Source organism: Eptatretus burgeri, chromosome 10 (genome assembly GCF_056783735.1).
Source record: "Eptatretus burgeri isolate ZD-2024b chromosome 10, Ebu_testis_v1, whole genome shotgun sequence".
Lineage (NCBI taxonomy): Eukaryota > Metazoa > Chordata > Myxini > Myxiniformes > Myxinidae > Eptatretus > Eptatretus burgeri.
In genome coordinates this window covers 26199878-26225096 of record NC_140970.1, presented here as the reverse complement: position 1 = coordinate 26225096, position 25219 = coordinate 26199878, and the positions used below count along the sequence as shown (strand labels likewise).

The window sequence follows — 25219 nt, the reverse complement described above, 5'->3', positions numbered from 1 at the left end:
GACTTGGTAGTCCAATGCTGGTGGTGTGGCAAAGGAGATTGTGCATGTGCTCGTTGATGGTTGCTGGAGGATGATCCAGAACTACAGAGTCCAGCAGACTGCTCAGTTCTTCAATACTGACCACATGCTTGTTGTAGCAACTCTGAAGTTGCAGCTTAAATCCGGAAGAACGGTACCATCCCAGCCTGGATGTTGGTAAGCTCAAGAATGAGAGGGTAGCTGAGAAGTTTGAGAACAGCCTGAGTGGGGATTTGGGGGTCGGGGTACTTTGGGGAATCCTGAAGAGTTGTGGAGTGCCTTCAAGACCATCATTCTTGATGTTGCCAGTGGATGTCTTGGAACTCACCGTCGGGCAAAGAAGAATTTTGTCTTTCAAGGGACAGACTTACTATTCTGGCAGAGCTGAGCTGTTCAGGGAGTTGAGGCGTAAAACTGTACGTGCGCTGAGGGTGGACAAGGAGGCGTATGTGCGAGGAATCTGTCATGGGATAGCCGATAGAGCATCACCAGTGGTCAAGTGATTCTCATCCTGCTTGCAGGGGAATTTGCACATTGCATTTTGCACCTCCAAGCCCATCCCTCGGTGAACTGCAGTTTGAGCAGAAGGTGGTGGGCTCTTGACAGCGGAGTCCGAAGCGAAGGCCTGCTGGGCCGGTTACTTATGAGCGGCTGTCCCAGGCTGATCCACCAGCTGTTGAGTTGAATGTCAGGGGTGTTGCTCTCCCTATTGCTGACCCTCCAATCAACTGTGAGCCACCTTCGATTGTGGAAACACAGGCTGCTGTGGACCGGTTGAAATGGGGTTAACCTCCTAGGATCTGTGGCATCCATGCTGAACTTCTCAAGGCTGGTGGAAATGCTATACTCATGTCGTTGCATGCAATTCTGTGCTCTACCTTGAACACAGGCATCATCCCAACTGACTGGAAGATTGGCCTTGTTGTCTGTCTCTGGAAAGGGAAGGGTGATCGCCAGGACTGGAACAACTACACTGCTCTCAGTGCCGGGCAAGTTCTTTGCTCGGATAATTCTTAATAGGGTTCGCCACCATCTGCTTGAGCACCAATCCCCAGAGCAGTCAGGCTTCACACCAAAGAGGTCAACGATTGACCGTATCCTTGCTCTTCGTGTCCTCACCGAATGCAGATGAGAGTTTCAGCAGGGGCTACTTGCAGCCTATGTTGATCTGTGTAAAGCGCTCAATTCAGTGAATCAGGATGCCCTCTGGAGGATTCTTGGTCTTAGTGGGGTGCCACCAAAACTGATCATTATGATCTCTAAACTACACTCTGGGACTGAGATTGCTGTGAGATATGGTGATACCATCTCCAACTTACTTCCAGTTGTTACTGGAGTTTCTTTGTCAGGGGTGTGTACTGGCCCACACACTTTTCAATGCTTGTGTCGACTGGATTCTTGGGAGGATGTCGAAGAGATCAAGCTGTGGTGCATCACTTGGAAATGTCAAGATCTCTGACCTTGATTTCACAGATGATGCAGTCATCTTTGCGGAGACTCTGGATATCCTTTTGGGGACCCTGGTGGTGCTGAATGAAGAGTCGGAGCCGCTGGGATTACGGGTTTCCTGGGTCAAAACTAAGATCCAGGCTTTCAATGACATCGTGGATGCTGGTATCTTGTCTGTACCTGTTTGTGGTGAGGATGTTGAGGTCACAGAGAGATTCGCTTACCTTGGCAGTGATATTCACGTCTCTGCTGGATGTGTCAGAGGTCAATAGATGTCTGGGTCAGGTCCGGGGAGTCATGGATTCACTGGATCATAGGGTGTCGCGCTATTGGAACCTGTTCAGGAGTACGAAAGTCGAAGTCCTCAGGTTCATGGTTCTTCCAGTCTTGCACTACGGATATGAGATTTTGACTGTGACCAGGGATCTGAGACAGAGACTTTTTTTTGTATGCACTATCGAGGCTCGTATGAGAGCTAACACTGGACGTACAACAAGAGGGGTGGGAGAAGGAAGGAAAAAAAACAGTGTTGAACAGAGACATGAGGAGATCTGTGGAATGGAGAGGGATGGGGCAGGGTACATAGGGTAAACAACATGGACATGACAGGAACTTTCAGGTCCTTACAGAACAGGGATTTTCAACAAGGAAAGCAGGGAATTTGAAGGAGGTGGGTTTGGGGTGGATTAGCAGGGGTAGAAAAGATCATGGTTTTGGATGGGGGAAGATAAGAGATGGTGGTGAACAGCTGTTTTGAAGACCTGGAAGGAAATGTGGGATTGAAGAGAGTGTGGGAGTTTGTTCCAAAGGTGGGGAAAAAGAGGAATGACAGAGTGAAGATGAGCAGTAATTGTTGATTTTGGTCATTTTACCAGAAGGGGGTTGCTGGCGGTCATTGAGCACCCTGCTGAAATATATGGCGGGGGGGGGGGGGAACAAATTGATACACACTTAATTCCTTTGGTACCAGGTCTCTTTGGAGAATCCATGGCTACCGCTGGTGGGACTTTGTGTCCAACGAGTGGTTGCTGAGAGAGACTCAAATGAGATTTGTTACCTGCATAGTCTGTGAGCGTCAGTTGCGGCTGTATGGACATGTGGCTCGTTTTTCATGACGCTGATCCTGCTCACCAGATTCTCTCAGTGAGGGAGCCTCGTGAATGGAGGAGTCAAATGGGCCGATCACATACCTCTTGGTTGCAACAGGTTGATCACCACTTTAACGAGATGGGGTTGGGCCAGGCATCTGCCTGGGAGATGGCCAGATGGAGGTCCCTGGAGTACCCGAGCAGAAAGTGGATGCAGTGACGGGCTGCTCCGGTGTATGCTCCCATATCTGTCCTGACCTGACACACGTGTGCACATGCGCACACATGCATGCACGCACACACATGCACGCACACACACACACACAATCATAAATAAAGTAATGGAACTTACAATGACAGGACTTATGGAATGGATGAGAGAACCAATTGATAAACACAAGTCCCAAACACACAAATGGCTTCATGGTTAGAGGAGGTAGAGAAACATGTAAAAAGGAGAATTGTTGATTTGAAAATAAAAGTTTGAATCAAGAATCGGAAATTAATTTTAAACAATCTGTAAACACGTGATCATACTAAAATATGCAATTTGGTATCTATCTGTCTGTCTGTTTTTTTTGACCATGATACATTCGGTTGTTGTTTATCCAATCTCAACAAAATTTGACAGGAGTACTAAAGGTTACACGATGGAGGTTGTAGCGACTTCATTTCCCCTCCTCCCCAAAGGGGTGTTCTGCCTTGGGTGAAATCCGTATTAAGATAGCTTATGGTGGCGTTATTCCAAGGTCGGTTCTAATAAAAGTAATAACACTAATGATAATAGCATAATATCAATGTTATAGCAAAACAATATGAATACTAGTAATATCCACCTTCCCTAAGAATACTCTTTGGACAAACACCATGTTAATGTGTATGAATAGCTTACCATTGTGTTTTGTGGGGCAAACTTTCCAGAAGTGAAACATATAAACCACATGATTACCTTTTTAAACAGTCGATACTTCTGTTTAACACTAAATTGAAAGAAATTTGGAGGAATCCCGACATCCTTGAGGCATTCTATGCCTGTGACGTCCTCCACAGACAAAGGGCACCAGCCGAGATCAACTGTAATCAGATAATAACATGACCCTTCCTGCCACTCCCGTAGGGAGTGGGTGTACCAGCTACTTAAAACAGCTTGAAACACAATATGTTATTGTTCCAAGTGACAAAGCAAATAATAAAATTACATTCGTATGCAAAACATTTTACATTCAAACACTTATGGAAGAATTGGGCTTATAAACTGGACACTCAAAGACCGACAAAACAAGTAACAATAATAAAATAGGCTTGATACAACACCATATAAATCACTTAAAAGTGAGAAGACTGTTAGTTCCAGATAAACACCATAAATTACCATTCATTTACTGGATCCCAAAAATGCACAAATACCCTTGCAGGATGAGCTTCATCATCACAAGTAGAGAATGAAGTCTGAAACCATTGTCAGGTTTGATAGTTTGATAGTATTACAGGGGTGATGAAACTAATTTATCAATGATTTTAAAATTACCACGAAAAGGCCGATGAGTCCATGCTTACTGATTGCCATCCAGGGGGTGCATTTTTCGAAATTGAGAGGTCGCTCGAGCACTACATCGGGAGGTGGAGGGGAGGGGGGGCGTCGATCCCCAGTATACACACAGTTCTTGGAGTTGACATGCCAAGAAAGAAGGAAATGGGTCTCATCAGAAAACCAGTCATTGTCAAGGAAGTTTGGCCTTTCTTCAATATTGTCTGCAAACCACTGGCACATTGTCACTCTTTTCTGCATATGTGCTGCACTCAGTTTGTGTTTAACCTGAAATCTGTATGGATACAATTTCAAATCATGGATGCGAATTCTTCTCACTGATTCACGTGAAATTCCAAGCTCTTGACTTAGATGCTCAAGCGATTTATTGAGGTTTCTGCCCACTGAATCACGAGCACAGTCGATGTTTTCAGATCTTGTATCTTGAGGACATCCTGAATGTTGTGTTCCTCCAGCACTTTTACTGTTGAGATTTGCTATGGTGCCTTTTTCTCTAAACTTTTTGACCCATGAAAATATCCGTGACTTGCAGGGCGCAGTGCAAGTTCAAACTTAGGTTTAAATTTGATTTGAGTCTTCTTGTTAGAGTCTGTCTCACGAAAAATCTCCATGGAACAAGTATTTTACCTAATTTGTTCATGGCATATTTTAAAAGGGAAGAATTGTTGCGAACTTTGTCTATCTTCTGGTTCACTCTTCTTAAATCATCTGAAAAAAAAAAAGATTGTCATTAGTAAGACGGAAGATATTAGACAAAAGGAGAATTCTGTTTAATTTTTATCTTGCCAAAACGAAGTTTTTGCAAGATATGTTCGTCAGCTTGTATGTTTTTTATCTTGCCAAAACGAAGTTTTTGCAAGATATGTTAGTCAGCTTGTGTTTGTTTTTTTTTTGTTTGTTTTTTTTGTTTGTTTGTTTGTAATCACGTATAAAAAAATTCTGCAGAGCACAGTTATCATCAGAAATTTTTGTAACTTCGCATATCAGAGGCCAAAAGAGGTCCCTTTCAGTGCACAAAATTTTGAAGGTCAAGGTCAAAGGTCAAGGTCACTTTGTCGCAAATCAGGAGAGTCGACGAAACCCTTATTTTTTGAGTAATTTAAATTGAATCGTCTCCAAACTTTATGGGAATGTAGTATATGGTCTAGCGCTCAGCTGATTAGTTTTTGGTGGCGATTGGCCTTGACCTTCATGGTTAGCGCCTGAGGTCAAACATATTTGACCCCAAGGTCAAATTTTCAAGTTTTAGGAACCATATCGTGTAGCACCTCAAATTGAACACCTCGATGAGTGCTTTCTAGATATGTCAAGCTTGAGACATTATGACGTCATTTGGTGACGTTATGAGGCAAACACATATTTTTCATGGTTACTCTGTAGAACGATTCTCATCGGAATCTCTCATCGGCAGATATTCCTCAAGGAGTCGCTCCTGGTGGAGAGGAGCTCTGTTCACCTCAGTGTGACCTTAAATAAGTCACACGTGGTCACCTTTTGGCAAGATACGGGTCACCCTGCGGGTGGCATTGGTTTATTTTGTGGTAACTCTGTATCTGCTTTATCTTACTCACTCAACCTCTTCACAAGGATGGAGATACTGAATGAGATCAAGTTTATCTCTCTGGACACATCACAGTCCTTTAACACCACTGGGAATTGTGCTGTACTTGCCAAGCTAGTCCAAAATCATTCCTGACTTATCCACTTCCTCCAAACAGGCAATCAGCAGAGTCTTTTAATTTCCTCTCCTAATAGAGGCTGGAGTGCCCTTACAGCTCGACTCCATTGAGAGGGACACACTTTCACCTGGATGTTTACTCACCTCCATTCCTTTGTTCTTTTCCACTTTTGTGGATTTACCTCCCCAAGTCAGTACAATTCCACTCTTCCCTCAAGAACTTCAAGACAACAGCACACTGCTATCTCCTGTCATCTTTGAGATCCCGATATTCCATCTTTACCCTGGTTAATCTAAATCCTCCTCAAAGAGTTGCAGTCTATTGTCTATCATCTCATCTCATCTCATCTCAATCTCAATCTCAATCTCTATCTCTATCTCTATCTCTATCTCTATCTCTATCTCTATCTCTATCTCTATCTCTATCTCTATCTCTCTCTCTCTCTCTCTCTCTCTCTCTCTCTCTCTCTCTCTCTCTCTCTCTCTCTCTCTCGTGCTCTCTCTCTCTCTCTCTCGGGCTCTCTCTCTCTCTCTCTCTCAGTCTCTCTCTCTCCCTCTCTCTCTCTCTCTCTCTCTCTCTCTCTCTCTCTCTCTCTCTCTCTCTCTCTCTCTCTCTCTCTCTCTGTCCTCTCTCTCTCTGTCCCTCTCTCTCTCTGTCCCTCTCTCTCTCTGTCCCTCTCTCTCTGTCTCCTCTCTCTCTCTGTCCCTCTCTCTCTCTCTGTCTCTCTCTCTCTCTCTCTCTCTCTCTCTCTCTCTCTCTCTCTCTCTCTCTCTCTCTCCCCCCCCTTTCCTCTTTTCCTGTTCGCTTATCCACGTGCTTCTTTGCATCGCCCTGTTTCCGCACCACCCCAGTGTCTGTTCTATCCTCCATTACCATTCTATTATAGCCTATCACCTTGCTCATGTATGAGACCAATTTTTGTATACAGGAAAAATGGCATCACCAATGACATATGAGGTTATGTAAATGAGACATCCTGCTTCCCTGTATGTTTTCGGTTGCTAAACAGGTTGTCTTGTAACCTCTAGATTTTAAACGATTCATGTATCGTTGATGAAGTCTAAAGGCACAAATACATTTCCAATACTGATGCTTAAAACGCTGAGCTTGCACACTTCCCCATACAGTAAGGATTGTTACTTTTTGGAATTTATGGAAAAAATCCCAGTCAAATTTTCTTTAATCCATCGTTTAAAAAAAAAATCTATTGTAGATCACATTTATTTTAAATCATCCATATTGCATCAGTTTTTGAGCTTGGTGTTCTTCTGTGTGCCAACAGACACTGAGCTGTTACCTCATCGACTGGCATGGATTAATCTTCGTGTCCAAGAATTACGATCAGGTTTTGTACCTTGGTTCATTCTAGCAATTATTTGATCCAGTAGAGTGTCATTGTAAGATAATAGAGTAATCTCATTGAGCTCACAAAATTTGACGAATAAAGACTGAGCATATGAGAGGTGTTGGCTTAATGGTTAGGGTGGCGGGCTTTGGATCTTAGGATCCTGAGCTCAAATCCCGCTCAGCTGTTGAATTAATACCAGGTGGGGTTAACTCGGCCTGTTATCCTTCCGAGGTCAGCAAATTAGTGCCAGCTTGCTGGTATACTGTGTCGGAGTGGTGACCCATCCAAGATTGTGCCCAATAGCCAAGGAGACCTCTTTAGCAGCACCAACGCTCTGCACAGAGTATGGTCCCAATCTCTCTCTCATTTGAGAGGACATCGTGGCATTGAAGGTTCAATATTACATGGAATCTCATGTTTAAAATGATCAAGATCTGAAAAGCCATGCAACTTGCTGTTCGGAAAATAGAACGATTAGTCTTGAAAATATTTTGTGTAAAACAATTTATATTTTGCAACGCAAGATGAGCTCCACATAAGATGAGCTGTGGCTGGGCACGAGATTACGAGGATTTGTCTTCTCAAAGCCAGTCATGTATTTTTATCTGTAATTCTCCTAATCTCCGAGTTTCTCGAAACGCACGATCGGATATTGAAAGAAGCATCTTGATTGTTGTTTCCACTGAGCAGTAATCTAATTATATCGAACAACTTCTAAAAGGTGCCAATAATATTGTCTGGGCCATTTTAGGATTTCAGTGTAGAATAAGTTAAGATTTAGTAATTTTTTAAAACTTATTTTGTTTTGTTCCACTGCAAACCAAATAAATAAGTATGTGGAAACCAAAATATTTTTTAATTTCAACAATTTTCTGGAAAAAAATGCCAAGGTGCCAAAATTTGTGGCCACGACAGAAAGAATTGTTCCTTTTAGTAATTTACGGGGAAAAAAAACAATTTTAGATGAGGCATCATGGTATATTCCATCAATGTGCGTGCACCACAGACTGGTCTGTTCCTTGGAGAAATCGATGGGATAGTTATGACGAAGCTTGTTACCTTGGGAATCTTCCAGAGGTAAGCATTATTCAAGCAAAACAATAACCACCACATTTAGAAAAAGTGTTACGGACTTGCTGGAAAAATGTACATTGCAATAACAATCTCATCAATGGAGGAAAGGCAGGGTAAAACTAATGAGAAAATAACAGCAGGGACACAGATGCAATTTACTGTGAGGAGAACAACATGACACATGATGGCAGAGAAAGTTCCTCTCACCTACCTTACAAATGAACACATGTTGTGAGCAGTTAATTAGGTTCAGACGTGTACATTTATGACAATTGTCACACCAGGCATGATATTCCTTCAACAAATTAGATGGTTGTACACATGAGACCCGCAGTCTAAACGACTGGAAAGGTATCAGCACATTTGGAATGACATTGGGTTTGCCACATGCTTCCAAAGTTTATTTGTCGAAGGCCAATTAATGTTTCTTGCCACAATGCACTGCATCCAGCCACAGGACTCAATCTGGCATGACCCCAGGCAGGGCCGTTTTGGTGGCTGATTTGCTCCAGCATTGCCGTTTCAGGAATGCTAAGCAGAATGAATTTGATTGTTGCACTTCTTGTTCAATGCAGGCACTGCCTTTAGGGATTAGATAGATACACAAACATATACTGTACTGTAATTTCCGTTACATGTTCATTGGAATTATCCTGTTTCCTCAAGATTATGGCCAAATATGCTTTCACCAAACTCCTGTAGTTTAAGCGGATGACATAGCCTCAAATGGCCAATGAGCTTTCATATTTACATTTTATGTTATAAATTAGTACAATTTCATTCACAGTGTTTTGATTTCGGCCACAGACTTAAGATTAAAAAAAAAAGGTCATCATTATTTTGTTTTTATATTTGTATCATTCTTATGTGTATCCAGGGTCACAATGTACGATTACCAGGCAATGTGTCAGGCGGAGGAATCCGAGAACAGCAGCAGCAACATAATCTTGTCGGTAAATCTCCACTATGTGCTTAACACTTTGTAGTTCGACTGAACTTCCTCAACAAGCACAATATGCAATTTTTTTCTATCATATAAAAACACCTGTACACCACTAAAGTCAAATCAAGGAAATAAATAGCAGCGTGTTCACTGACACGGTGGAGCATATCAGCCTGAGGCTTTAAAAAAAAGTGCATTTCCTCTATGTTCTGCTCTCAAACACAATCCTTGAACATCCCCACTCTTTCAAAGCACTCATTCTCACTCTCACTCACCCTCTCCTTTTTCTTCTTTAATCTCACTTCTGAAATCCTCTACCAATTTGAACTTATGTCAGATGAGACTTGTTCAAATGCATGACCTTTGACTTGATGTGCCCAAACCTGACCCTTTATCCAGCCTTATCGTGCCGCAGTGACTCTGATTCGATGGATCCTGGCAGAGCTGGCAATGTGAGTACTTCAGCAAATGTGAGCATAACACAACAATAATGCTATAAACGACATTATCATAAAACTTAAGTGCTTCAATCGTAAACAAAAAAACAGAAGGCCAGTAATACCAGCAACAGGTCGATCGTTTTCAAAAAAACAATTAACACAAATCTTCCACAACATACTGTAAGCCATCAAAATAATAGAAAAGACATAAATCTGATTCATTGATATTCGCCATACACTTGGGGTGGCATATCGGAGGTTATCGAGCCAACAGTTCAAGCAATAAATATGGGAAGTTACAGTGTCTACACAAAGTCTACACACCCTTCCAGAATTTTCACCTTTTGTTGCCTTATACACTGGAATTAAACTACATTAAATCAGACTTTTTCCACCTTTCTATACACATCGTAACCCACAACTTCCAAATGAAAAACAAATTTCAGAAAATTAATAACAAATACAAAACTAGAATATCTTGATTGGATAAGTGTCCATCCCCCTTATAATAGCAATTGTAAGTTAGCTCAGGTATAACCAATCACCTTCAAAATCACACACCAAGTTAATTGGCCTCCACCTGTGTTAAATTGTATGACTCTGATTATTTCAGAATAAAATCAGCTGTTCCTCTAGGTTTCCTCTGCTAGGTAGCGATTTCACAGTAACGACTCAACCATGAGCACTAAGGAGCTTTCAAAAGACCTCCAGGATAAAGTTGTGGAAAGGCACATATCAGGGGATGGGAATAAAAATATTTCAAAGGCCTTGAATACCCCTTGGAACACAGTCAAGAAAATCATTAAGAAGTGAAAAGCGAATGGTACCACCAAGCCCCTGCTTCGATCAGGCCGTCCCTCCAAACTGAACGAGCAAGTAAGGATGAGACTGATCAGAGAGGCCACCAAGAGGCCAATGGCAACTTTGGAAGAGCTACAGGCCTTTATGGCAAAGCACACCAGGAGGCAAGAAGAAAGCTATTACTCAAAACCCCCCACCTTGAGTCGTATTTGAGGTATGCAAAACAACACTGGAGATTCCGAATCCGTGTGGCAAAAAGTTTTGTGGTCTAACAAACCAAGATGGAACTTTTTGGCCGAAATGTAAAACGTTACATTTGGTGCAAACCCAACAGCACATCACCCAAAGAACACCATCCCAACTGTGAAGCATGGTGGTGGCAGCATCATGTTATGGGGATGTTTCTCATTAGCAGGCACTGGGCACTTGTCAGGAGAGAAGGGAAAATGGATGCAGCAAAATATAGAAAAATCCAAGAGGAAAACCTGCAATCCAAGAGGAAAACTCTACAAGAAAGCTGAAATTGGGACGGAAGTTCAACTTGCAACATGACTCTGACCCAAAGCACACAGCCAAAGCAACACTTGAGTGGCTAAGGAACAAAAAGATAAATGTCTTCGAGTAGTCCAGTCAGAGCCCCGACCTAAATCCAATCAAAAATCTGTGGCATTACTTGAAGATCGCTGTCCATCAACGGTCCCGTGCAACTTGACTGATCTTGAACAGTTTTGTGCAGAAGAATGGCCAAATATTGCCTAATCAAGGTGTGCAAAGTTAGTGGAGACCCATCCCAACAGACTCACAGCTGTAATTGCTGTCAAAGGTGCTTCCACCAAGTATTAACTCAGGGGGGTGGACACTTATTGCAACCAAGATATTCTCGTTTTGTATTTTTAATTAATTTTCTGAAATTTGTAGAATTTGTTTCTCACTTGGAAGTTGTAGGTTATGATGTGTAAATGAAGGTGGACAAAGTCTGATTTAATGTAATTTAATTCCAGGGTATAAGGCAACTAGAACGGGCACTCATAGAGCGCATACCTTTGCCGCCACTACTTTTTTTGTTCTTGGTATGTGTGGGGAACTGGTTTCATATGAATGGTCTTATGACACAAACCACATATCTATAATGTCATGACCCTCCCCCGACTTTCGGGGGCTACGGACTAAACAACAATCAACTCACGTCGTTTTGGCGAGTCTTCACTCGCAAGCTCGGTGAATACAACGTTTCAACAAGAGAAGATAATCTCGTTTGATGCTGGTTTCATGCAAATCGAACAAGAATTGACTGAGTTATGCCGAAAACCGCATATTTTTCAAGGGCGTGACCCCCCCCCGACATTTTACCCCAACCGGTGACATGTATTATGACTTCATTGTGTCACAAGATTGGGCATTAAATTCTGAACATTTTGGTGCTGGGTTCATGTAAAGCAGACAAGAATTGACCGCGTTATGACAAAAACCGCATATTTTTCAAGGTCGTGACCCCCCTGACCTTTGACCCCTAACCGGTAACAAGAGTATGGTCGTCATTGTGTCATATTGCATATCACAAGATGAGGCGTTGAATTCTGAACATTTTGGCGTCAGTTGCATGCAAATTGAATAAAAATTGACCGTGTTATCGTAAAAAGACTATTTTGACCTTTTCGTGACCTTGACCTTTGACCCGAACGATCCCAAAATCTAATCGAATGATTCCTGGCTAATAACCAATCATCCCACCAAATTTCATGCAATATCGGTTTAATACTTTTTGAGTTATACGAATCACAAGATTACAAACAAATAAATAAATAAATAAATAAATACACTCTGACCAAAACATAACCTTTCGCAGAATGCGAAGGTAACAAAAGGTGAAAATTTTGAAAGGGAGTGTAAACTTTCTCTCGCACTGTATTGGTTTACAATGAACAAGACTGAAGATATAACTTAACTGAGATTAATGGTAAGAGTAGTGCAAAGCGAGCAAACTGAAAAGTTTTGTCCCTATACTTATAACAGCTGGTTTGTTTGCACAGTGGCATTCCTAATCGTTTTCTTTCTTCCTTGCTCTGCTGGATGATGACCATGGACAGCAAGAGATGAAAGGTTCAATATTATTAACCTTTGCAATTGTGAAAAAGCTTGTTTTGTTCCTCGAAAATTGATTGCCACAGCCTTTGCGAATTGGCGAAATGTCGTACCTCATGACTTACTACCACAACCGAGTGCAGTTATACTGCCAGGTTACCGGCTCTGTTCGGCAGGGTGAAAGATTTTCCTTGGGAGCATGAGGGGTGTTGAAAATGTTTTTCGAACAAGATACTCGTAATTGTCCAAGAAATGCTAACGTTTTATTCTTCAACATATAGCTTGGATGAGTAACACAAAATTCTTACTAATTATATATATATATATATATATATATATATATATATATATATATATATATATATATATATATATATATATATATATATATATATATATATATATATATATCCTTGTAGCCTGGTGTTGGCGCAGTGGTTAGGGCAGCGTCTTGGGATCCAAAAGGTCCTGAGTTCAAGTCCCGCTGGGCCACTGAATTAAAACACCAGGGGGTTGACTCAGCCTGTCATCCTTCCGAGGTCCGCGAAGTGAGTACCAGTGTACTGGCCCGGTGTATACCCCGGTTAAAATAGGTGTACCATATCCCTGTGTCATATGAGGCGACCAGGGTTGCGTCAGGAAGGGCATCCGGCGTAAAACCTGTGCCAAATCGGTATGCGGATCATAACGGATGATCCGCTGTGGCGACCCCTAACGGGAGCAGCCGAAAGACGAACAACAACATATATGTATCCTTGTATTTTGAGAAAGAAAAATTAAATTCTGGTGTGTCTTGGACTTTCCTGTAGAGATGTCTATCCATCGGCATCCTCCATAATGTCTCGATCTCTATCTCCAGAGTTCACTGCCATTATATTTGTGGGGAAGCAAATCTATATTATTTCGTCTTCAATTTTGTATTCTGATTCAAGCGAAGAACAAAATACAGTAAACTAATGAATGCCCTCATAAGTATGGTTTACCAAAAATCCCCAAAGATTTTTCCCCTTTCGTTCGATCTTATCAATGACAAGCTCCATGCAACATGAATTGGCTAAGTGGTTGATGAATGAATTACCGCAGCCATTTATTGATATAATTTTGCAATTATACTGTTAGACTCATTCACCTTTACGAAAACAATGCGTGAATCAGAGCTAGACAGCAATGCCATGACTATGTGTTTGTTTGACATCTCGGGCTTGTTCATAAATGTTCCACTCAAGGAAGTCATCGATATTTGCACACCATCGCTATACCACACCAATCTCAAATCGCCGTCAATTTCCGAATCGGTCATTGCGGAGCTCATGAACGTGGGCAGCAACGAGCGAAGTTGTTTTCAGTTTTGATGGTATCATCTAGGCTTAATTGAATGGCGTAGTGATGAGATCCCCACTTGGTTTGGCACATGCTCGCATCATCTATTTGACTCTATTAACCAAAAGATGGTTCGAAATCAAATTTTCTGGCACCCGGAAGGGAATTAAATTATTATTTGCATTTCTTGATGAAAACGATGCGCTGAATAGGAATCTGAACTTCCACAAGCAATATTCCATATCAAATATGATATAATTAACCTTTAATCGATATTCCCTGAAGGGGCATTGCAGCACTCACTGTAATGGTGGATTGTTCTGGAATTATAAATACTGAAATACATGAAAATTTCGTACTGAGAGAGTAACAAAGTAAACTTAATCTGTAACAAACTTGCACAAGAATAAAAATGATTATCCAGTGAGAAATAATTGACATTTAAAAAAAAATACACACGTTTATTGCTCAGTTGCGAAGTAAACTTCACTCAAACAATAACTAAACTTTATGGAAACAGTTGCTCAGTTTATTGAACTCGAATCAATCCATTCTTGAAGAGGGAGAACTGAAAAAATCAAATGCAAATAGACAAACAAAAGTACAGTATTAAGACTGATTGTCAAGTTTAGATCGATGTCGGGCAATAAGCTAGGCAAAAGCGCCGACTTGTCCATGTTATTGCAATCTCCACAGTCACAAAGGTCGGTGCATGGGATGCCGTTGCACTTCCATGAACATTGTGTTTTTATGCACCTTGTTGTCACACATTTACAATGTACAACATGAATCATTGTTTGGGGGAGGGGATCTTTTGTCATCCAAACCAGGTTGAGTGTAGTTCCTTCCACCTTCTATCCATGGCCATGAGGACTGGATGTGGCGATTTCTCTGTAGAAAGGCCCGACGGTGCACTGCCGCTTGATAATTAGACCTCAGACTGTGCTGCATCGCTAGTTGGGGGCAGTTTGAATTTATCATTTGACCCAAGGCAGAACAAGCAATACAAAGCTTGGTCGACAGACACCTTCTCACCATTCTTAAAGGTGTTCTGTATGATAATGGCTACCCTGAGCAAGTCATCGTTGGGTGTGTGTCGTGCAAAATTGCGAACTGGTCGAAGGACGCCATCTTAGCACCTGGATAAGTGGTCGGTTTACCTCATGCTGCTTTGGAGAGGTAAAATTTCTCAAAAATTTGAACAGGTTAAGCAATAGGTGTTGGTTGTGCTGTTATTGATATGGTCACAATGCGAGTGGTATTTACTTCCCATAAGATGCTCCCACCTATCCAAAAAACTACCCCAAAATTCAATAATGTTATGAGTTTTAGTGCCAGTGTAATGCCAGGTACATAGACCATACATCCCCAAAATTGGAGGACCGAACAAAGCAGCATGTTCCATTGGCAATTCAAACCAGTCTAAGTCCAGATTTTAAACAACCAGGTCATCTATCTATGCAAAGACACAACCAAAATACTTAGCCAAAAATTGCAATTCTGCGATTGGACAGCTTCTGCTGACCAATTGAGAATGCGCTGAAAACAATCATACTGACTCATGGTTTGGGATTGTGATCCCAAGCACACAGTGTGGCACATGTATGTATACCTGAAGCTACATTTATACAATGCAGTCTCATTAATTGCGAGCAAAAAGGGTTTGTGCAAATGCACTGCCACTTGGTTTGAAGCAACTGCAGCACTGTGGGAAGTCTTAGATATTCTCAGTACCTCGCGGCGATGACTTATGTCAACATTAGCCAATCAGCGCCAGTCACATGGGTTAACTAGCAACCACGTCTGAGTATAAATTGCTTTGATCTTTGATGCCCAGTATTCTTGCATTTGTTCTGAGAAGTGCAAGGCGAAAAGCTAAGGCAATGTCTTTCTTTTCAGCTACCTTTAGATATTGCAGTACCGAGCAATTATTTGTCAAGGTTGCCGTACACAAAATCTGTGATGCTTTTGGGGGAGGGGTGGCGGGACTGGGGTTGGGGGTATTTCCTAAAGCATCAAAGGGAGGACGGGTGTCAGGACCACAGTCATATGACACCATCTTCATGGGCGCAGCCATCTTTGATTTCCCTTCACCATGGCAGGACGTGTCAATTTAGAACGACCATACTTTCGGTTGAATTCATCCAAAATGGCAGAGGTGCAATTTAAATAATTCATTCGAAGCTACAAGAGGGCATTTCCAAAAAGGAGAACGCAGGAAGTTCAACTAGAAGTTTGTAAAATTTGGAGGGAGCTGAAGGGCAGCATGATGTCATTGACCGAGCTGTTGGATGCCACCGATAAAACAAAAACTTGCAGAATTTAAGTTGATCGAAATCTTAAGTAGGCCACATAGCTCATTCAGTCATTTTTTTTTTAGGGTTTGGGTGGGACGGGGAGGGAATGTGGGGGGTGGGGGGTGGAGGGGTCAGGCAAAGCATCACTGAGCATCACAGTGGGGACAGAGGGTGTCAGAAAACTGCCAAAAAGAGAGTCACGCATTTTATGTATAACCCCAAAGTAAATCGGTGCAGATGTTTGTCCCATAAGCTCTGCTTTTGAAGCTGTCACTCGAAAAGACAAGAAAATTTAATTTGACACAAATGTGTCGATGGATTTGCTTCTGAGCACCTTAGATGGCAACCCACTGTCATCTTTGATCCAAATTCAAGGTCACATGAGAGAAGAGATAATTAGAAGAGAAAGTTAATATCACATGCTTCAAACTCGAGCTATAGTCTGCGCAATGATTCTCAAAGGGCAAATGACCTTTGAACTTTGACCCATTCCACACAAAATGGAATTCGTTCATGTTCCTCTTTGTATTACAACCTATACTTGTACCAAGAATGACTGTAGTCCCCTCAGTGGTTCACAAGTTATTGTGTAACAATAATTTTCAATTAAAGGTCACATAACCATTGACCTTTAACCTTTTAAACCCATGCATGGATTATGCACAGCCAGACAGACAACCTGTAGACACAAGGAACTTTTGCGCAGGAGGAGACCATTCAGCCCATCATGGCTGTGCTGCACTAAGGTAGCATCCATCACCGATACATACACATGCTAGCTTCAATTCACACCAATATCCACATACCCCTCCATCTCCAATGCATCCGGGGACCCATCTAATTCAGACTTAAACATATCCACACCCTCCACTGCCACTATCTCTCTGGGAGACCAATCCATGAATTAACCATTCTCCGACTGAAAGACGATACCTTAAAACTCGAAAACATGACTGCCTTTGGCTGCAGAGGCATAAAAAATGTGCGGCATTCAAATTGCCAATGACGATCCACATTACATTTACTTGAATTAATGAATTGAAACTGGGGAGTCTTAAAATTATCAACTGCATTATTTGGTTAAATTGTTCCCTCGTTCATTATGGTGCTGGACTATTGTGTGGTTCTAAGAAGCAATGTTTGGTCTTATCCACAAACCACATCTCCAAAAATGTTTGAGAGTGCTCACAAGACCTTGTGGTTCTGGCATACATCATGTCCTGCACATTCTCATACTAGTAGAACGGTCACATTTTACCGAAAGTAGAACCCGGATTTGCCGAGAAAGCGAACTGTTGGACGACTGTCACCTCCTTACTTGCCTCGGCGAGCCACCACCGAGAACCAATAATTACAGTCATGTAACTAAGTTACCAGCAAACAGTAAATAATTGATCAAAAACTGTCACCCCCTCATCAACCTGACGTTCTGTTCATGTGGCAGGTTCCTACTGGAGTTCAATTTCCGTGTGTCATGGAGCTACGAACATATCGTCTCAGGTAATGCATGCGGATATCAAATTCACTACCATAAGACCTCTCACACAAAGCACCTGAAATTCCATGTTTTATTCCATGTTTTCATGGTCCCATTTCAAAGTACAACGCATGCCTTCATAATAACGTATCCAGCCTCACCATGGCGTCGCCTTACCATCTCCCCACCTTGTTCCTTCACCCAGCGAGGTCCTGCACGCCGCGTGAGTAGAGCGCCCCCCCCCCCCAACACATTTTACCTTTGATCACGACACCTTCTCATCACTCATTCATTCATCATGATATTTCTTCATTTTATTACATGGCGGTGGTTAGTGGAGGGAGGGGGAGAGAGAGAGAGAGATCATCTTTATCCTAAATTGAGCACAGCATGTATTGACCAAACATTTTACTGGTGGTAAAAAAAATATGTTTTAATGTATTGGAAGATAAAGGACTTTTTATTAACAATCAGTTGACATCAACCTTCTCCCCCTCCAGTGCGTTTCATACATCTCCTCACTCGAATCTTCTTCAAACCTTCGTTCCCCCTTTCCCCACACTCAACGATAGATCATCCCCTGTTCTTTATTTCCTATCCCATCCTCCCTCCTTGCATTCCTTTTCTCGAATGTATCGTTCTCGATTCCTGCCTTCCTCTCTTCAAATTGGTTTTGTATGCAGAATACGAGTATGTCCCATTATGAAAGTTCCTCCTGAACAGTCTTTTGTACAGAACTATATTAAATACCTGTTTTTTGAAAACATAACTGAACAGCGTGTTGTGACAAACCTAACCCATTGCTTTTCAGAGCGTGGAAAAGGTTAAACAGGCACATTCACACATGTTCATAAATAAGGTTCAATTTGTTATTGAAAAATTGAGAAAAAAAACCCACCCATTTTTAGCTTATCTGGAGTAATTCCAGATAAGGTATTGTCATCGCACACAGTCTGTCCGTCTGTCCGTCTCCTATTTCGACTTCTCCAGCCAAACCGCTGGGCCGATTCAGCTGAAATTTGGCAGCAACGTTCCTCTCCTGACTGGTAACGGGGAATGCAAAGCTCGTGCCAATAGCATGACTTTAAGGAGGTCAAAATGGCTGACTAAGTAAATTTCTTCAAAATATTTTTCTCCAGACCCACCAGTCAGAATGCTACCAAATTTGGGTTGACAGGGTCCTCCTAATGTTAAATTACGGAGACCATGCTGATCATGCGACCGGAAGTGAGTCAAAATGGCGGTCTCGCATATTCCTTCCAAAATCCCCTGATCCACCAGTTAGAATGCTACCAAATTTGGGTTACAACATTAGGCTAGAGTAGGAATGTTAAATTGCTGAAATCATGCCAATCACGTGACCGGAAGTATGTCAAAATAGCTGACTCAGTGAATTTTTGGGAAAATCACGTAAATTCATTCAAAAATATTCTTCTCCAGACCCACCAGTCAGAATGCTACCAAATTTGGGTTACAACATTAGAATAAGGTCCTGATGTTAAATTACAGAGGCCATGCTGATCACATGACTGGAAGTGTGTCAAAATGGCCGTTACGCAAATTCCTTCCAAAAATCTTCTCGAGAGCCACCAGTCAAAATGCTACCAAATTTGGGTTGCAACATTAGGCTAGGTTGGGGATGTTAATTATATTGCATAAGTCATGCTGATCACGTGACCGGAAGTGTGTCTAAATAGCCGGCTTAATAAATGTTTGGGAAAATTGTGTGAATTCCTTCAAAAACCTTCCTCTCGAGACCCACTAGTTAGAATGCTACCAAATTTTGGTTCCAATATTCGGGCAGGGTCATGATTTAAATTGTGGAGGTCATGCCGATCACATGACCTGTGTCATGTCAAATGGCGGACTTAATAAATGTTTTGGAAAAATGCGTAAATTCCTTCAAAAACCTTCCTCTCCAGACTCACGAGTCAAAATGCTACCAAATTTTAGTTAAACATTAGGCCTGGGCCCAGATAAGCAACAGGTCCAGTGGTCATATTTTTAAAGGTTATGGTCCTTCCATCTCCCCGAGCTGGCAGGATAGATTAGAGGTGTCTCACCTAGGTTATCCTGGTGTTTCGTACAGAGGGTGAGGCATCACTGTGTGTGCCCTCCATTGTTAGGAAGTTAAGCCAGATAACTCATCTGCCAGCATTTTGTTGTGGACGTTAAATATCCAACGGTGTCTATTACACAGTAGATGAGTTATTGCCAGCACCTTGAACAAATTACAAATTCCAGCCTAAAACTGTGGGTAGGAATTGGTCAGGTCTTCTGCGATATGCTTTGGCACCAGGTTATCTCAGACGATTGAGGAAACAGGAAGGTTATACCAGGAAACAGATGCTTGCTATCTCAGAAATGCGTTTGTTATCTGGGAAGCAGCATTTGCTCAATAAACAAATTCATGTTTCGAGGTTGTTTGCAAGCCACATCAATCGTATTTATAGAGCGACTGTGCACATTTGAAACAGACGCAAACCCCATTAATAGACTCAAACCTGAAATCTCTCAGCTTAATTCCTACTTTTTAAGCATATGTTACATATGAATTGTATGCATTGCATTTGTAGTCTTTCTCGCCGCACCTCACACACCAATCACTCTTTACCTTCCCTTTCCCATTGCAGCCCAACGGCCAAAGCGACAGGACAAACTGCAACCATGCCACAAGCAGTACCCTACCTTTTGGGCAGAGCTTTCCATGCAAGAAACCACTGGAAGTATTGACTGTGGGGATTGTGAGAGGTCAGTATGGATAGTGGAGAAAAAGCAGCAGTTTTAATGATGGAGTAATGTTCCAAAGTATCATTCAAGTCTGTATTCATGAAAACTTATAACATAAGCATGGTGAGGGTTTTCCAAAAGTATCTAGAATGAGGTTCAAGAATGATGTTGGGTGAGGAATATCACTCAAAATGCAACAGCCTGAAGGTGAGAGCGAGTTACCAATATTCAGTGAAGATGAACAACTGATTGGAGAAGGCCGAGGTGATTAATTTTCATTGGCTTATTGAATCATTTTGTTAAAAAAACAAAACAAAACATAATTAGCTACGTATGCCAGTATTTCGTGTTACATCCTGACTATTGAGGATGGACTATTGCTCTGCTGCCAGGCCTGTAAGTGTAAGGGAAATAACACTTTTGAAAATGACAAGAGGAGGAGGGGATGGACCTGTTGACCTTTGTTTTGGGGAGAGGACAGCTAAAGGGTTTCTGATCAAAAACATTATCTGGAAAGCAAGGTGTTCTACAAAGAGATGAGAGTGGAGGAACAAGACCAGAAGTCAGGAAAAGATGAAGGCCACCAACCTGGCTGCAGTCAGCAAGAAGCAAACCATAATACTCATCCTCCAGTTGTGAGATGCCAAGAGCACAGAAAGCTTTATATTCTTTGGCCACAAGGTGCGCAACATAGGAAGCAGCAGCAGCACCAATACACAGGGGGGAGCCATATTCTATGACACTTTGGATGAAGACGTTGTATACCATTGTAAACTGAGGACTGCAGTGGTAGGACTTGGCTTTACATAAAATTATGAGGTGGCCACCAGCTTTGAAGGCCCGTTCGGAGATGCGAGTTGCCCAAGACAGGATATGACTGAGGGTGAGGTCAAGAAGCTCCACTACTGGCATCCAATGCCACCTCCTCTCATGATTCACTGACTTCCTTCCGCTGCTCCCGTCGTCAGCGTGTCGCTCTTTCTTAATTGGATCCTCTAATCTCCTTTCCCTGTCAAGGCTGGAGTTCCCCAAGATAGTGTCTTGGGTTAGTGTTGTTCCTCATCTTTATCAATGATCTTTCTGATTCCCTGGAAAATACTGCCTCTCACTTTGCTAATGATTCCATTCTGCCGTGTAATCTCTCATCTTTCAGCCAGGCAGGCAGTAGACTCTTCCCTCTCTGCAGACCTTGACAGAAGCAGGAACTGGTCCAACACTTGGGGTCTTTCAATCCCTGATAAATCTCACACTCTCACCTTGTCTCTTCAAAAGGACCATCTGGCAAACCCATCTATTTCCGAAACAAACCACTTGAAGAGGTTAAGTCACTCGAATCCTTTGGGCCTTACCACCAGCCATGATCTTTCTTGGGCAGCCTATATTTCCAAGATGCCCTCCGAAGCAAGCTGACATCTGGGCATCCTTCATAATGCAAGGTCTTTCCTTGGCCAATCTGAACTTTTGACAACCTTCAAGGTCTTCATTCACAGCTTGGAGTACTTGCCCTCCCCCCTGTGGCCTGGTGCCCTGCCACACACCTTGCACTTATTGATGCAGTGGAAAGTGAGGTCCTCAAATTCATTGGGATCTCCCATGATGAAGCAGAATGTCAAGACTTGTTATTCTCACATTGCAGAGAGGTGGGTGGCCTCTGCATTCTACCACCTCCTTTTTGGTCTTGCACCCAACCCTCTGCCCTCTTTTGGCTCTTTCCATCCCAGGTTTCTGCATGGGACTCTCAATCTGCCAGTCACTCCTAAAATCCAGGCTCACTGCTCACATACACTCGTTTGTTCCTCTTTTCTCTCGCTTGGGGAACCAACTTCCTCAGTCTGGTCAGTCCCATTCTTCCCTTCAGGCTTCAACAGCTTTTCATCACCACCCAAGGTCATCTTCCATCCATACTCTTGATCTCTTCTACCCCAAATGACCCCATTCCCAAGCACTCACGTTTTCCAGGTTATCTCTTTCACCTCTTTTCATTTTAGTTAGTGTGTTCTTTTTCTATTTCATCCCCATTTTCTCCTTCCTCTTCGTGCTGTGTTTTAGCTGGTGTGTCTCCTTCTCCCCTTCCCCTTTATCCCCCCCCCCCCACCATCATCAACTCGAAAGAGAGTTGAGATGGGAAGATAGGAAAGGATAGTTGGCTGATAGAGCTCACACACAGATCATCATATCTGGGAGCGTGGTAGAAGATGCATACACACACACCGAATATGTCGACAGAACCAAGGGTGTTCCAGAGGGGGTAAGGAATGTCATGTGTGTGGTGATGGGATGATCCTGGTATAGATCACAACACTTCCACCATCACAAGCATTGTTTCTGTCCAAGCAGTACAATAAGTAATTGGGGAGATTTGGAAAATCCCAGAAATGTTATGAAAGAAAGGTTACTATTGGACAGATAACATCTGCAGATGAGGTAGCAATCTGTAGAGAGATACCCTCAAGTTTAGCACAGAGGCTTCTGATGTTTGTAGACTATATAAAAATGGTTGGGTGGTGCAAAACGAGGTGAGAGGTGTTGTGTTATTAGGGGTGGTGTTGGGTCAAAGGTAAGGGTAAGACCTGAAGAAGCAGTCCAGAAAGAGTTGAGAGGGAAATGTGCACATCTGTGTCCCAAACAATTCTGAAAAGACGATTTCCATTGTTGAAGAGCACAATTGGCAAAGCAAGCAAACACATCACAACGATGATGAAGACACGTTATTGAAATCTGGAAGGTTGGACTGCATTTGCATGGAGGATTCTTGTAAATGGGCTTACATATTGCCCAGGAAGGGATATGGAAAACAGGAGTGAAAGTGATGGTAAAATGGATTATTGTTCAAGAAGAAAGGATACGAGGAGATTTATTCAACAGTGTAATGAGCAGTAGTGATCATTCTATGTATGAGTAACTTATACCTACCTGTCAAGTCTCTTCAAGTTCACCCTGCCTTCAGATGCCCAAACCAAAGCAGAGGCAGACCGTCAGACTACCCACTGCCCTGACCACCTCAGCACACCAGCTGAGCTGGAAAGTCGAGGTCCACCACTATGAAAGCGAGGAATTGGGAAGGAGTCAAACCAGGCTTCTCCCAATTGATAAATTGGCTGAGAGATTCGACAAATGTGATGGTAATTTGCAAGTTGTCTCGGAGGAGTTACTCTGACCCTGCCATTAGCAACCAGTCATCAAGGTAGCAAAAATTGATATGCTTTGTTGATGGAGTGTCGTCACCACTACCTGCATCAATCTGGTGAAGACTCAGTGGACAGGCTTGAGGCCAAAGGGCAGGGTGGTATATCTGAAGACCCGATCCACCATGGTGAACCCCAACAAATAAAGGGACTCTGTGTGCATGGGAATATGCAGGTATGCATCTCTTAAATCCAGGTTTACTGCCCATTCCCCTGGTGTCAGCTGTGGAAATCTGGAATGGAGCATTTCCATGCGATGAGGGGCTGTGGATATACTGATTTAATTCCTTTAAATTTTAATCCATCAGCAGTCTCACAGAGCGTTTGGGGATGACACCATCAGACATAGACCATGGTGATCCTTTAACTTAATTGCCTTTTTCTCGAGAAGGGCCTGGATTTTTCAGGTCAGAGCCTGTGGTGCTGTGGGATCCTGTGGCAAGGATGTTTTCCTGCAAAGGTCACCTCCTTGAAGGAGTGACTCCAATTCTACTTTGAAGCAGACAGACAATCAACAAAACAAATTTGTCGCTCATGATGCCCTCCCAGCATTGATGGAAAGATTGGAGGCTCCCTGCAGCAAGTACTACTTCCCCCAAACACTCCTGGTAACCCATCACTGATGCTCCTGTGTCTTGGGGGGAAGGCCTATCCTGCTTCTTTGAGCCAGACGTCTCTGGAAACACCGCTGGTGGAACAGGTGTGTAATCCGGGCAGAGGGTAATCCGATGGTCCCCTTCTGATTTGGTTTGAGCAGTTGCAGGCAGAACTTATTTGAAGAGACTTGACAGGTAGATATGTTATGAATGTTGATATGGATTTGCTGTAGTTCATGTTACGAAGCAGTACGACCACAATTTTAAAAAAGACAATCATCCACAGCCATCAATGTATGAGCATGTTATGATCATCTCAGTTGCTGCTGTCACATTTTGGATTTTTTTGTTGTGATGCAGTTTCAAATGTATTGACAAAAAAAAACTATCGATATTAACTGTATCGATAAAAGATTTAGTTACTTAAGCTTTAAACCTGCTTCAAGCTGTTGTGCCCAGAGTGTAACAATGGATATACAATGTCGTATTTATGAATGAGACCTCCATAACATATCATTTCACAGGCAGTTCGTGGTGCAGAAAGTGCCAGACAGTAACCTCCTGCTGCTCCTAGTGGACACCAGATGTCCCTGTGACCAAGTTCCACACTTGCTGCTGAAGCAGACGGAGATCAGGCATATCCTTTGAAAATGTAAAGCTCAAAAGAACCATAATAGGCCAGGGGGGCAGTAAAGTCCACCGTCCACCATCCCGGACAATTTTTCATGTTTTTTTTTTCAAAATCACTCTTCTGCTTGATATCAAATTGAGCTGTTTCCATGGCAATCTATCGAAAATTGAACCATTGCATCCAGATCAGTAAATCGAGCATATCTCGTTAAATTTTTAAAGATAGAAGAACAAAACTGGTACCAAAATAGAGGTTATGCATTTCCCCTTTAATACGTAATGTTTGTATGTTAATTCGCTCATGTGCATAATCATGAAGAGACATCAAGAGACTCAAAGGCATCACTATTTTGTTTGGTACTGTTATAGGAAACAATAAGGAGCGAATCAACATGACGGAATTTACATGACCCTACACACAGGAAAATCATGCAGCGCTTCGAGCTCTCCAAGCATATATTGGACGTGACACAACAAATGCTTTTAAGGAGAAAGGGAAAGTCAAACCCATCA

The 25219-nt window shown here is 42.4% G+C and overlaps 1 protein-coding gene across 6 annotated transcripts in view; it reads left to right on the top strand.

The window, feature by feature from the left end:
• Positions 1–25219, top strand: part of CACNA2D3 (calcium voltage-gated channel auxiliary subunit alpha2delta 3) — a 390026-nt gene that overhangs the window by 363805 nt on the left and 1002 nt on the right. For 3 of the 6 annotated variants that reach the window (XM_085897494.1, XM_085897491.1, XM_085897497.1), the window contains 8 exons: positions 7066–7128; positions 8138–8208; positions 9083–9158; positions 9548–9600; positions 17533–17588; positions 17771–17788; positions 20199–20316; positions 24601–25219. The exon at positions 24601–25219 is cut by the window's right edge. In XM_085897494.1, the coding sequence (XP_085753620.1) occupies positions 7066–7128; positions 8138–8208; positions 9083–9158; positions 9548–9600; positions 17533–17588; positions 17771–17788; positions 20199–20316; positions 24601–24724 (579 nt within the window). In that variant the 3' untranslated portion in view covers positions 24725–25219. Of the gene's footprint in view, positions 1–7065; positions 7129–8137; positions 8209–9082; positions 9159–9547; positions 9601–17532; positions 17589–17688; positions 17789–20198; positions 20317–24600 lie in introns of those variants that run through there. The other 3 variants (XM_085897493.1, XM_085897492.1, XM_085897495.1) reach the window with 3 other exon arrangements.